Source organism: Anomaloglossus baeobatrachus, chromosome 2 (assembly GCF_048569485.1).
Source record: "Anomaloglossus baeobatrachus isolate aAnoBae1 chromosome 2, aAnoBae1.hap1, whole genome shotgun sequence".
Classification (NCBI taxonomy): domain Eukaryota; kingdom Metazoa; phylum Chordata; class Amphibia; order Anura; family Aromobatidae; genus Anomaloglossus; species Anomaloglossus baeobatrachus.
In genome coordinates, this window is record NC_134354.1 from 41041626 (window position 1) to 41055543 (window position 13918).

The following is a 13918-nucleotide window of genomic DNA, read 5'->3' on the forward strand; positions in this document are numbered from 1 at the left end:
ATAGATGTACAGCATATATTGCATTATATACTGATGCAATTAAGCCTCTTACCAGCACGCAAAGCCTTCTGGTCTTCTACAGCAGCTCCTCACTCTGCCAAACCAGAAGAAAACAATACCACAAAGGTGTCTGCAGTATTCAATCCAGCCATATTCTATTATTCTGCTGCCTGCCCACCACTGTCCTCACACCCTGACTCTCCTGCAGGCTTCATCAGGTATATAAAGTAAACCTGAACCCTAGAAACGATCTGAGAAATGTCTGCAGAACGGAGTGATGGGTGTCGGCCATTTTTTTGAAGACCATTGTACAGTGTTGCGAAGAGTATAGTAAGGCCTGAACTGGAGACAAATTCTCAGCACATACCGACGACCTCTAGCGTTCAGAGTGAAGAATGTATACAAAATGAAATTTTATGTTAAATTTTATGTCAAATGGCACTTAAAGGGTTTTTTTCCCCACTAACAAAGTTGATTTTAATCAATAGAGCTTGGAATAATAATAGTAATTTACACAATTGGATGTGTGTATATAAAATGTTTCTGCGCTGAGATAATCTTATATATCTGCCCCTGCTGTGTGCCGTGTAATGGCCGTGTCTGACCGTACTGGGACGTTGTCTAATCCTACCACAGCTCCTGGACCGGGGAGGACGCAGAAAAGTATACAGACATTACAGCACGGGATCACAGCTGACTCTTTTTGTGAGGTAAAACATTTCTATTCCTGTTTTTTCAAAAATGTTTTACCTAAAAAAAAGAATTATTTATTACCCTGTGCTGTAATGTCTGTATTATTTTTTACTTACTCCACGGCCCAGGAGCTGTAGTATGATCAGACCATGTTCCTGCTTTATGGACCATGTCTACTGGGCACAGTCATGGGGAACAGAAAATGACTTCCTCTAAAACCACAAACCTGAAGCTACAATTATCCAAAACACCTTGTATACAAAGAATGAAGATTTCCTTTCACAGAAGCAAAGGAGCTGAGGCCAACCCCTGAAAAATAAGCCCACAGTATTATCCTCCTCCACCAAACTGTACAGCGGGCACAATGCAATCAGGGGGTAATGTTCTCCAGTCACCGAACCCAGACTCCTCCATCAGATGTAGATATAGCAGTATGAACCGTCACTGCAAAGAACAACTCTCCTCCAGAGTCCAGTGGTGGCAGCTTTACACCACTCCATCTATCTGGCGAACTGCATTGTGCTTGGTGATGTACGGCTCTGCATTGTGTTTGGTGATGTACGGCTCTGCATTGTGCTTGGTGATGTACGGCTCTGCATTGTGTTTGGTGATGTACGGCTCTGCATTGTGCTTGGTGATGTACGGCTCTGCATTGTGCTTGGTGATGTACGGCTCTGCATTGTGCTTGGTGATGTATGGCTCGGCATTGTGCTTGGTGATGTACGGCTCAGCATTGTGCTTGGTGATGTACAGCTCAGCATTGTGCTTGGTGATGTACGGCTCTGCATTGTGCTTGGTGATGTATGGCTCGGCATTGTGCTTGGTGATGTACGGCTCAGCATTGTGCTTGGTGATGTACAGCTCGGCATTGTGCTTGGTGATCTACAGCTCGGCATTGTGCTTGGTGATGTACAGCTCAGCATTGTGCTTGGTGATGTATGGCTCGGCATTGTTCTTGGTGATGTATGGCTCGGCATTGTGCTTGGTGATGTACGGCTCGGCATTGTGCTTGGTGATGTACGGCTCGGCATTGTGTTTGGTGATGTACGGCTCGGCATTGTGCTTGGTGATGTACGGTTCGGCATTGTGCCTGGTGATGTACGGCTCGGCATTGTGCTTGGTGATGTACGGCTCGGCATTGTGCTTGGTGATGTACGGCTCTGCATTGTGCTTGGTGATGTATGGCTCGGCATTGTGCTTGGTGATGTACGGCTCAGCATTGTGCTTGGTGATGTACGGCTCAGCATTGTGCTTGGTGATGTACGGCTCAGCATTGTGCTTGGTGATGTACAGCTCGGCATTGTGCTTGGTGATGTACAGCTCAGCATTGTGCTTAGTGATGTACGGCTCGGCATTGTTCTTGGTGATGTATGGCTCGGCATTGTGCTTGGTGATGTACGGCTCGGCATTGTGCTTGGTGATGTACGGCTCGGCATTGTGTTTGGTGATGTACGGCTCGGCATTGTGCTTGGTGATGTACGGTTCGGCATTGTGCCTGGTGATGTACGGCTCGGCATTGTGCTTGGTGATGTACGGCTCGGCATTGTGCTTGGTGATTTACGGCTCAGCATTGTGCTTGGTGATGTACGGCTCGGCTTTTTACTTGGTGATGTACGGCTCGGCATTGTGCTTGGTGATGTACGGCTCAGCAGTGTGCTTGGTGATGTAAGGCTCAGCATTGTGCTTGGTGATGTAAGGCTCGGCATTGTACTTGGTGATGTACGGCTCGGCATTGTACTTGGTGATGTACGGCTCAGCAGTGTGCTTGGTGATGTAAGGCTCAGCATTGTGCTTGGTGATGTGAGGCTCGGCATTGTACTTGGTGATGTACGGCTCGGCATTGTGCTTGGTGATGTACGGCTCAGCAGTGTGCTTGGTGATGTAAGGCTCAGCATTGTGCTTGGTGATGTAAGGCTCAGCATTGTGCTTGGTGATGTACGGCTCGGCATTGTACTTGGTGATGTACGGCTCGGCATTGTGCTTGGTGATGTATGGCTCAGCATTGTGCTTGGTGATGTACGGCTCGGCTTTTTACTTGGTGATGTACGGCTCGACATTGTGCTTGGTGATGTACGGCTCGGCATTGTGCTTGGTGATGTACGGTTTGACATTGTGCTTGGTGATGTACGGCTCGGCATTGTGCTTGGTGATGTACGGCTCAGCATTGTGCTTGGTGATGTACGGCTCGGCTTTTTACTTGGTGATGTACGGCTTGACATTGTGCTTGGTGATGTACGGCTCGGCATTGTGCTTGGTGATGTACGGCTCGGCTTTTTACTTGGTGATGTACGGCTCAGCATTGTGCTTGGTGATGTATGGCTCGGCATTGTACTTGGTGATGTACGGCTCGGCATTTTGCTTGGTGATGTACGGCTTGACATTGTGCTTGGTGATGTACGGCTCCACATTGTGCTTGGTGATGTACAGATCGGCATTTTGCTTGGTGATGTATGACTGTTGCCGCTGCTTGGTCATGAAGCCTCCGGTGGGTGCAGGGTTTGTGCTGATGTTACAAGAGGATGTCTGGACTCTGCAGTTATGGGGTCAGCAGAGCGGTGGTGACTTTTCTGTCCTCTGCTCCTCAGCACCCGGCCTCCCACTCTGTAACTTTATGAGGTCTCCACTTCATTGTTGAGATTCTGCGCTTCCTTCCACTTCTCGATAATATTAATCACAGTTGATGTGGCAATATTTAGCAGGGAGTAAATGTCATGAATAGACATGGCAAAGGGTCAGGGGTCATACAACGGAGGCAATGGGGTTGAAGCAGAAACCTGAATACAATAACTAATACATGTGGCCCAAAACTTTTGTCCAAATAATTTCAATCCAACAGCGTTTGTGAATCTGACACAAATCTAGTTCTCTGTCTCCCTCTTTGTTTGTCTCTCTCTCTCTCTCTTTGGCTGTCTGTCTCTGTCTCTTTCCTTCTCCCTGTCTGTCTATCTATTTCCCTGTCTGTCTCATTCCCTGTCTGTCTCATTCCCTGTCTGTCTCATTCCCTGTCTGTCTCTTTGTGTCTATCTCTTTCTCTGTGTGTGTGTGTCTGTCTGTCTGTATGTCTCTGCCTGTCTGTGTCTGTTTGTATCTTTCCCTATCTGTGTGTCTCTTTCCCTGTCTGTGTGTCCGTCTGTGTCTGTCTCTTTCTCTGTGTCTCTCTTTGTGTCTGTCTGTGTCTTTGTCTTTCTGTCTCTACCTGTCTCTTTGTCTTTCTGTCTCTGCCTGTCTCTTTGTCTTTCTGTCTCTACCTGTCTCTTTGTCTTTCTGTCTCTGCCTGTCTCTTTGTCTTTCTGTCTCTACCTGTCTCTTCGTCTTTCTGTCTCTGCCTGTCTATTTGTCTTTCTGTCTCTGCCTGTCTCTTTCCCTGTCTGCCTGTCTCTTACCCGGGCTGCATTGTGAAATGCCAACATTCCATTTAAGGGCGTGGTTGCACTTTTTCTGAAATTCTGGCTGCATTGTGACTCCCAGCTCCATTGACTTTAATGGAGGAAGGTTTTTAGCGAATAACTGTAAAGTGCAGGGTTAAAATTTCCCCTCAAAACATAGTCTATGACGTTTCCTTAGTCAAATAGAGTGTCTGTGCAAAATTTCGTGATTGTACATGCGACGGCACAAATTCCTTTAGCGGACATACATACATTCACTCAGTTTTATATATTAGATTTTATCTAATATATAAAGCTGAATGTGTGTGTGTGTATGTATGTGTGTATGTCCGGGATTGACATGTGCACCGTCGCAGCTACAGCCACAAAATTTTGCACACTCACACGTCTGGACCCCGAGAGCGTCATAGGCTATGTTGTGAGGCGAAATTTTAACCCCGTGCTTTACAGTTATTCACCAAAAAAAATTGCCTCCATTAAAGTGAATGGAGCTGGGAGCCACAGTGCAGCCAGAACTTCAGAAGAATGCGCAGCCACGCCCATATATGGAATGTTGGCTTGTCACAATGCAGCCAGAGAGAGACACAGACAGGGAAAGAGGCAGACATATACAGGGTAAGAGACAGACACAAAGAGACAGACACAGACAAAGAGACAGACTGAAAGGGAAAGAGAGACAGGGAAAGAGAGAGACAGGTTAACAGACAGACACAGACAGGTAAAGAGACAGACAAAGAGAGAGACAGAGGGAAAGAGACAGACAGGGAAAAAGAGGGACAGAGACAGACAGGGAAAGAAACAGACAGCGAAAGTGACAGAGATAGATAGACAGACAGGGAAAGAGATAGATAGGCAGACAGGGAAAGAGATTGAGACAGACGGAGAAAGAGACAGAGACAGTCAGTCAGAGACAGACAGGGAAAGAGACAGACAGACAAAGGGATAGAGAGAGAGACAGAGAGATATATACAGAGGGGGAGACAGACAGAGAATGGGAGAGAAACAGAGAGACAGTTACTATCCCGGGCAGCGGATATTGTGTGCAGAATAAAGTTCTATTTTGTTAACAACAGTTATTAACCCGGGCGAAGCCGGGTAGTACAGCTAGTGTATATATATATATGAGGCTCAGTCATGAGATCCAATATGGTCACAGACATCGCAGTTTCTGACCTGACCATAAATATTGGACATATCTAAAAAAGTAAACCCCAAAAATCCAACACACCCAATTTATTTTGACTTGATGTCAGCCACATGGACAAGTAGGTGAGTATAACCACTAATGGTAACTAAGCTTTACTTCACCAAAGCTGGATCAATTATTCATGGCCCCCAATTATGTGAATTGGGGTTGTAAGTGACCGCTGCCACCAATGCTCAGAGTCTATCATTTTCTGGTTTCAGGTGTTGGACAACTTCCCGCTGCTGATGTACATTTTAGCAGCGAAGACTGTGTTGCTGTGTCTGGCCTTCGCCGGTGTGAAGATTTACCAAAGTAAAAAAATTGAAGCCAAACTAAAGCGCGAGCGAGAAGAGAAACTAAGAAAAGCAGCAGAAAAGGAAGAAACTGATAAGAAAGAAGACTGAGCTCACTGATGGTTAGATAATGAGGAGTTACGCGTTGTCTATGTTATAGCTCTTTTGGTTCAGCAAAGAACATGGCTTACACATTGTAGTTTCATAAATCTGTGTCTACCAAATTCACTCTGGACTGGTCGTGGTCCAAATGTACTCAAAATAGTCCTACAACCCCTTATTTTAGTGATTGCTGAGCATGCCGGTGGTTGGACCTTCACCATTTATGGCCATAGATTTTATAGAAAAAGACCTTTTAGGTGGCATACAGTTGATGCCTCACCTCCCATGGTCCATGGCACTTTTTGATATGACCATAATATACACCCATCACCTGTTGAACATTGTTTAGTTCTCATTAAAGCTGCCAAAACAGTTCTGATACATCCAGGTATGGACACCACAAGATCTCTAACGGCGTTCTTTGGTATCTGGCACTAAGACTAGAGATGGGGGAATAGTGAAATATTTAGGTTTGAATTTCGCTATCCAAATATCGAGTACTATTCCAGTATTAGTCACGAATAATTAATCTAATGTAAATCAATGGAGAACCAGAGCATCTTTCTTGAAGATTTCCCAGGAATATGCTGGGGTTCTCCATTGATTTGCATTAGATTCTTTATTCGTGATGAATACCGGAATAGTACTCGATATTCGGATGGCATTATCAAACCCGAATATTTCACTATTTGCTCATCTCTAACCAAGATGTGAACTGGATCCATTAATCAATTCTTGGAAGTTGATCTTTGCGGCTTCTAAGGATCAGATTTGTTTTTGCAGCACATCCAACGGATAATTGATTAGATAGACGATAGAGTGAAAAAGTTTTAGATCTTTGCGTTCAGCTCATGAAAAATAGTGCATTTATATTCTTGTTCAGTGTATGTATGTATGTATGTATATATATATATATATATATATAAAGCAGTGTATATACTGTATATATGTATGTATGTATGTCCGCTAAAGGAATTCGCACCGTCGCAAGTACACTCACAAAAGTTTGCACAGATGCTCCATTTGCCTCAGGGAACATCATAGACTATGTTTTGTTATATTTTAACCCCACACTTTACACTTTACAGTTATTCACCAAAAAAACCTGCCTCTATTAAAGTCAATAGAGCTGGGAGCCACAGTGCAGTCAGAACTTCAGAAGAATGCACAGCCACGCCCTTAAATGGAATGTTGGTGTGTCACGATGCAGCCAGGGAAAGAGGCAGGGAAAGAGACAGACAGGGAAAGAGTCAGAGACAGGGAAGAGAGACACAGGGAAAGAGACAGACAGGGAAAGAGACTGACAAAAAGACAAAGAAAAAGACAGACAAAGAGATAGAGAGAGAGACAGACAGGGAAAGATACAGACAGAGGCAGACAGACAAAGAGAAAGGCAGACACAGTTAGACACAGACAGGGAAAGACAGGGAAAGAGACAGACAAAGATAGAGAGACAGACAGACAGATGGAGACTGGGAAAGAAACAGATATTTACTATCCCGTGCAACGCCCGGTGCTACATATATATATGTATATACAGTATATATTGCTTCTTATTATTTTGGTACTGCCATGACAATTCTAATATAAAGAATTATCTTGCTGGTCATTTTTACAATGATTGCCATAAAAATTGAACCAAAGAAACTCATACGGCAACAGAGAGATAAAAAAAAGTTGTGGCTTTTTCAAGAAGGGGAGGAAAAAACAAAAGAGCAAAAATGGAAAACTGCCGGGGAGAGTTGGTGATTAAAGATACTGCATCCAGGCTATAGGGCGGCAATGAATGTGTCTTTTATCTGGAGCTAAACATTTCTTTCTTTCCCTTTGCAGGTTACGCGTCTGTACACTATGAAGCAAGTTCATTTTTTCCCTCTGGAAGAAGAGAACAAATAAAGAAAACAGGACTCCTAAATTATTACTTTATATGTCAGATTTTTCAATGCCATTTTGTACATAATAATAGTAATAAATGTTTGTAAAACTTTTTTAACCACTTGTCCGTCTGGGGTAAATGTCATGAAGATGATGATGACTATGATTTCCTGTGACCCGGGATCCGAATGGTGTAAATGAAACACAACTTAAAGGGAAAACATTGCTAGAAAAGAGAATATCCCGTTGTACGAAGCTTTGCTCCTCTTTTGTAGAAAGGGTTGAGGCTTGTTTTTCTTTGCAAGAGTCATCATTACACATTTCCAATGGACAAAGCCCCTATTCCCCACACTGCCCCCTATCTCATAACGCCAGAATGACACACTGAAGAGGAATACATGAATAGAGGTTCATGTACATACACTACATATCAAAATTAGAGAACAACACACAATTTTCTAAATGCTAAGGCCATTGTGTAGCCCTAAGTGACTATCCTAAAATGAGGAAACTTGCAGCATTTTAAGCTTATTTCATCTATTTATTTTTTAAAAAGCACATAATAAAAATGTAAATGAGAAAGAACACGGATCAAAATCAGGCCGGTTTCACATTTGCGTCGTTTTGACGGAAACGGAATCCAGCACAGATGCAGTACAGTTCATTTATTTACAGTGGAAGCGCGACACCATGCGGTTGTGTGCTTCATACACTACCGCGTGTGTCCACATGGGGTCGCGCTTCCACTGTAAATAAATGAACTGTACTGCATCTGTGCTGGATTCTGTTTCCGTCAAAACGACGCAAATGTGAAACCGGCCTTAGAGAACACTTTCAGATACCTGCAAGTTATTGGTGTTAATCTGGGACCCGGTGCTAATTTCCTTAATTATCTGACAAACCCTATGTAACTGGCAGCCTAACTTTCCAGTTTGCACTGACTTTGAAAAAATGGTGTGCCCTTCCATAGTGACTGAAACCCTCCAGTAGCAGGTTGTCCAGATGAAGGCCAAAGGGTATCAGCCATAGCAAGAGAAGTTGGTCATTCCAAGTCTGTGATTTCGAGAATATTGCATCTTTACAACATCACAAATTCTTGTAAGTTCCAAGAAGGCTGGTCGCCCTCGAAAGACAAATGCAAGAGGCCAGGATAATGCAGAGAATCTCTATGGGTAATCGTTTCAACACTGCAGCTGGAATTGCTTGCCAGTTCAGCACTGAACAGGGTAAGGATCTGTCTCATCATAGTGTCACGACGTTTAAGAGCATTTGGACTGAAAGCCCACCCTGCAGTGACCAAACTGCTCATTAAAAGGCTAGACTGTTGTGTGGACAGAGGGGAAGTGCTCCACAGTTCATTGTAGTGATGCAAGTTTAATTTATTTGGGTCTGATGGGAAACAATATGTTTGTCGACAAACTGTGAAAAGACTGAACTCAAAGTGTGTTAAAAAGTCAGGTAGTATGGGAAGTGTCATGTTTGGGGAATGTTTTCTGCAGCAAGAATTGGACTTCTCATACATCTACATGGCAGAGTGAATACAAGTGTGGATCAGAACCTTCTTCAACAACACGTGGTTCCTTACCTGCGTTCATCACTCAATCAGTCAACACTTTTCATGCAGGATAATGCCTCTTGTCACACAGTAAAACGGGAAAAGCAGTTCCTTGAAACAGAAAACATTCAAACAATGAAATGGCCGCCCAGAGTCCTGACCTAAACCCGATAGAAAACCTCTGGAAAATTCTTGGTGACAAAGTTATGGCCAAGAAACACACAACAGTCCAAGAACTGTGGAAGAGACTGGAGGAAGAGTGGACCGAAATCACACCAGAGCAGTGTGAGAGACTAGTGATGTCCTGTGGCCGCAGAAGTGCTTAAGTCATTCACAGAGACGGTCTGTACATGTCCTATTGATTTTCTGAATGTAACAACAGTCACAATGTACTGATAATTAGAGCTAGTCGGACTCGCAGAAAACCGGGACCGACGAATCCCTACAATTTTTTTTTCAAAATCCAGTTCCTGTCCAGAATTTGGTACCTATATAAGTCTATGGGAACCAGAATCCGGTGATTAAAAATGTTGGTGGAAGGGATAGGGGGGATAGGAGCGCAAGCAGTGTACTCAACAAAGCTCCTTGTCATGGCAGGTCGCTACTTCCAGGTCGCGCATTCACTTCCACAGCTGCGTGCGTCTAGATTGTGCACTAAAAATAAAGGTAGATGCTAGAATGTACAGGCACCTTCCAGACGTGGCGCAATTTGTCATGTGATAGAGGGAGGGCGTGTTCAAAATGCAGCCCGGTTTAGAATAAACATTCTTTTTCTAAGTCCACGTGGGCATGGAGTTGTTTATAATAGCGGGGGTCTGGGGGTTAAGACCCCTAGATGGGGGGAGAGGGATGAGCAGATCTCTGTGTAACGTGCCGGAGATAGGCAGTCGTGGGTAAGGGTCATGGCGGTCCTCATCCCACCCCGCCACAGTACAGACACGGGGGGGGCAGAGTGGTGTGTGTGTGGTAAGTGTGGAGGTGATACCTGCTGGCTTCTGTATCTTCGGCCAGCTCTTCCGGCGCCCATTCACTTCAATGGGCCTCATACTCTGTTTGTTCAGTAAGAAGACGACCACCAGGTAAAACCTCTAGAACTTTACTAAAAAAAAACATTTAACAGCTGCTTGCACTTTTCTTAAGGCAGATTCATCATCATCATCATCATCATCATCGCCACCACCATTATCATCAATTACAGTCCTTTGTTCCTGTACACAGTTCGGCTCTACAGTGACGGCCACTATGGGGCGACTTATCCACCTGTTGCTGACCCAATCTCTCAGCAAGATGGTGGATCGTTCGGCTTGGCGTATAAACGGATGGACCAAGCTGTCCTCCCACTGCGACTGCGTTCCCTCAGGTACTGACAGGTGTCGGCCTAAGGTAGGGGCACCCACTTCTACTTTCTCTGCTCCCTGGTCTTACACTCCACTGCAGACGAGCTTCTTTCTGCTTGTATCTTTTTCACTCTTCTTGCTCCTTCAGTCTTGTCTCTGCCACCTCCACCCTATTCACTCCACTCTGGCTTTTCCGGCCCTCCTGATCCTTTCTTTGTTCTTCTCACTATCTTCACAGCTCCCTATCTTGCCTGTAAAACTACTGTCTTAGGCTGCTTTCACACTACGTTTTTTTAACATGCGTCATGAACGTTTTTTTGCTGCAAAAGCGGATCCTGCTTTTACAGCAAAAAAACGCATGCAAACGCATGTGTTATTTTGCAGGATCCTGTCGCTTTAAGTTTATGGACGGGCATTGGAGTCATGTGATCGGGAGTGAGGGGAACTGAACGTGAAAGACTGGGAGCCGGCTTCTGACAATAGTGGAGGCTCATAACCAAGGTAAACATCGGGTAACTTGCTTGGATACCCGATATTTACATTGGTTACGAGCGTCTGCAGCTGCTAGGAGCCGGCTCCCTGCACACGTAACCAACGTAAACATCAGGTAAGTAAGACCTCGGTTACCCGATGTTTACCTTGGTTACAAGCGTCCTCCGCTCTCAGGCGGGGGAGAGAGGGAGGTGGAGGGGGAGGAAGGTAGGTGGAGGGGGAGGGAGGGGGAGGGAGGGAGGTGGAGAGAGAGGGAGGGGGAGGGGGGGAGGTGGAGAGAGAGGGAAGTGGAGAGAGAGGGAGGGGGAGGGAGGGAGGTGGAGAGAGAGACTGATCACGGGGCTGGTTTCTGGGCATGCTTAGTAGAGCAAGCAGGATCCTGTCTATCAGCATGCCAGCGTTCACATACGTTTGCATGCAGTATAGTCAGGATCCAGCAATTTGCAGTATTTGGACGCAGCTCAAAAACGCTACAAGTAGCGTTTTTGAAAAATGATAAAAAAACTTTAAGTCGCTGGATCCTTACTATAACGCACGCAAACGCAGGTGAACGCATGTTGACGCGAGTCCATTGCAAATGCATTGAAATGAAAACGCATTTGCACTGGATCCGTTTTTGCGTTAAAAAAAACGTTCATGACGGATGTTAAAAAAACGTAGTGTGAAAGCAGCCTTATATCCCCTCCTGTCCTGGAGACTGTCCCTCCCTATTTAACCTCTGCTGCCCTGTCACTCCCTATCTATCCTTCTTCACTAAGGGACCCGGGAACTCAAGACACCTGGTGTCAGCTGGTCATATAACATAGGAGAGGATACACATAAAATACAATTACAATGCAATACAAACAAAAATATGGTAATACCACCAGAACTAAGTGGGAGTGGTAGGGCACTGGACACCCAATTACATCTTCGCTTGCGATGATGCGTCTTTCTCTGCTCATCCTGGGCCTCCTTCTTCATGCAGCAGGAGGGTCAGGGTGAGCTGCGCCCGCAATGATGTGTCCTCCTCTGCTTATGCTGAGCTTTCTGCTTCAAGCAGCAGGAGGCTCATGATGAGCGCGATGCCTCCTCCTCTCCTCATCCTGAGCCTCCTGCTGCATGCAGTAGGTTCAGGATGAGCTGCGCGCGATGATGTGTCCTCCTCTGCTCATCCTGATCCTCCTGCTTCATGCAGCAGAAAGATCAGGATGAGTGCGATGTGTCCTCCTCTGCTCATGCAGAGCCTTCTGCTAATTCATGAATCATGATTCTGACCCGCATACAGCGCCTGTCATTGGTTGCAGGCAGACGCTGTCACAAAGGCTGGGGGCATGTCTAACTGCAACCAATCACAGACGCCAAGATGGCCGGTGGGCGGGGAAAGCAGTGCATATGTATGAGCAATGATGCGCGACCCGCGACCCAGGGAAGCCACGCGGGAGCAGTTTACAGCTGTGCCGAAGCCTTAGTAAGTATGAAGCGCTCGCTTCATTCTTATTTTCTTTCTTTTTTTTTTAAATTTCTTAAGTGCCGCATCCAGATCAAACACCCGGAATCCTGGACCCGGGTTCGGAACCCAGACACCTTTGAAACCGTGCGGATCCGGACTATTACAGTCCGGCACTGCCCATCGCCACTGATAATCTTTCTCTGTGCTACGGTCATTACTGTTCTCTAACTATGATCGGACAAAATAAAGGTTTTATGTTGATAAACTTTGGATCTTTTGTAAAACCCTGTTTTAGTTGCATGGTGCACCCGTCACAGGTATTGGTGTAATCATACTGACCTGAAGAATTTTTTTGCAATACCTCATTTGTATTTTCTTTTCTGCTTTTCAGTTAAGTATGGCACACCTCATCCTGCAAAAATCAAGCCCTACTGCTATGTCACAAAAAATAGTTATGATCCTTGGAAAGAAGAGGGGGAGTTGGAAACAAAAGTGCAAAAAAAAATAAAAAATCCTCCAATTATGGCCCCAAAATAATATGTGGCTTATAATAGACCTTATACCGCATCCTGCAGGTCACAGAGGCCACCGGGGTGCCCAGCACCCACATGACTGCCCGGGGGCTCACACGTGTAGCCCTATTCCCGCTCCCCTGCTGTACTGTCATTGTGTGCAATGATGTGAGCACATCCATTCTCCACACAGAGTTGGGTCCCATCTATAAAGTCAGTGGATACATATAACACACGGACCAGCATGAAGCACACCGTGCAGCTGTGGACCCTCCATCCCGTCACTGGTGATTTCTCCACTTTCATTGATGGGAACAGTGATGAGAACAGTTTCACAATCTTCCCTGAAAGTAAAATATCACAAGGTGTAACAACCACTGACAGCAAAGAAAAATACATTTTAGTCCCTCGACACTCAAATTCCCCAATTTTCTCTATTTCTTGATACATCGATGAATTCCCAACACTTGTCTGGTGTCATATACCCTTATAATCCATCTCTGGCCAATGTGAGACCACCTACTATCAGAATATATAGCTCTGGAGATATATAGGAAAATGGTTAATAACACTGTGGAACTCAGAAAAATAGAAAAACCTCAAAAAGGTGTAAGTAGACAGAACCCTTTCAATCTCAGTGTTTGGTCCTTGGTTTATATTAAATTAGGGGTAAAGAGTTTCCTGTTGCTTAAATACGATCGACAAGAAAATATTGTTGTAACAAGAAAAAGTTGATGTAAAAAAGATGATATTGGATTAATCAAAATTGACTACAATGTTTGATTAATTACATGTAATCATCAAATAAAAAGTTGTTTTAAAAAAAAAAGTGTAAGTAAAATACACAAATGGCAAGAAATGCTGATAATAACAGTTAGGCTATGTGCGCACGTGTGCGCTCTGCACGGCACCTAAAAGGTGCGCTTCAGAGCGCAGCTGAAAAGGTCCGTTCTGAAGCGCATGGTGCCGGCGAGAACGTGCGCTCTGCCTGCAGCTCCTGCCATAGACAGAGCAGGGGCTGTCGGCAAAGCGTACGGAAGAACATGTCACTTCTT

At 45.0% G+C, this 13918-nt stretch overlaps 1 protein-coding gene across 1 annotated transcript in view; it reads left to right on the plus strand.

Annotated features, from left to right (window-relative positions):
- Nucleotides 1-7653, plus strand: part of SMIM11 (small integral membrane protein 11) — a 7957-nt gene extending 304 nt beyond the window's left edge. The window contains exons 2-3 of the mRNA XM_075335001.1: nucleotides 5487-5680; nucleotides 7494-7653. Of these exons, the coding sequence (XP_075191116.1) occupies nucleotides 5487-5669 (183 nt within the window). The 3' untranslated portion in view covers nucleotides 5670-5680; nucleotides 7494-7653. The remainder of the gene's footprint in view (nucleotides 1-5486; nucleotides 5681-7493) is intronic.
- The last annotated feature ends 6265 nt before the right edge of the window (nucleotides 7654-13918 follow it).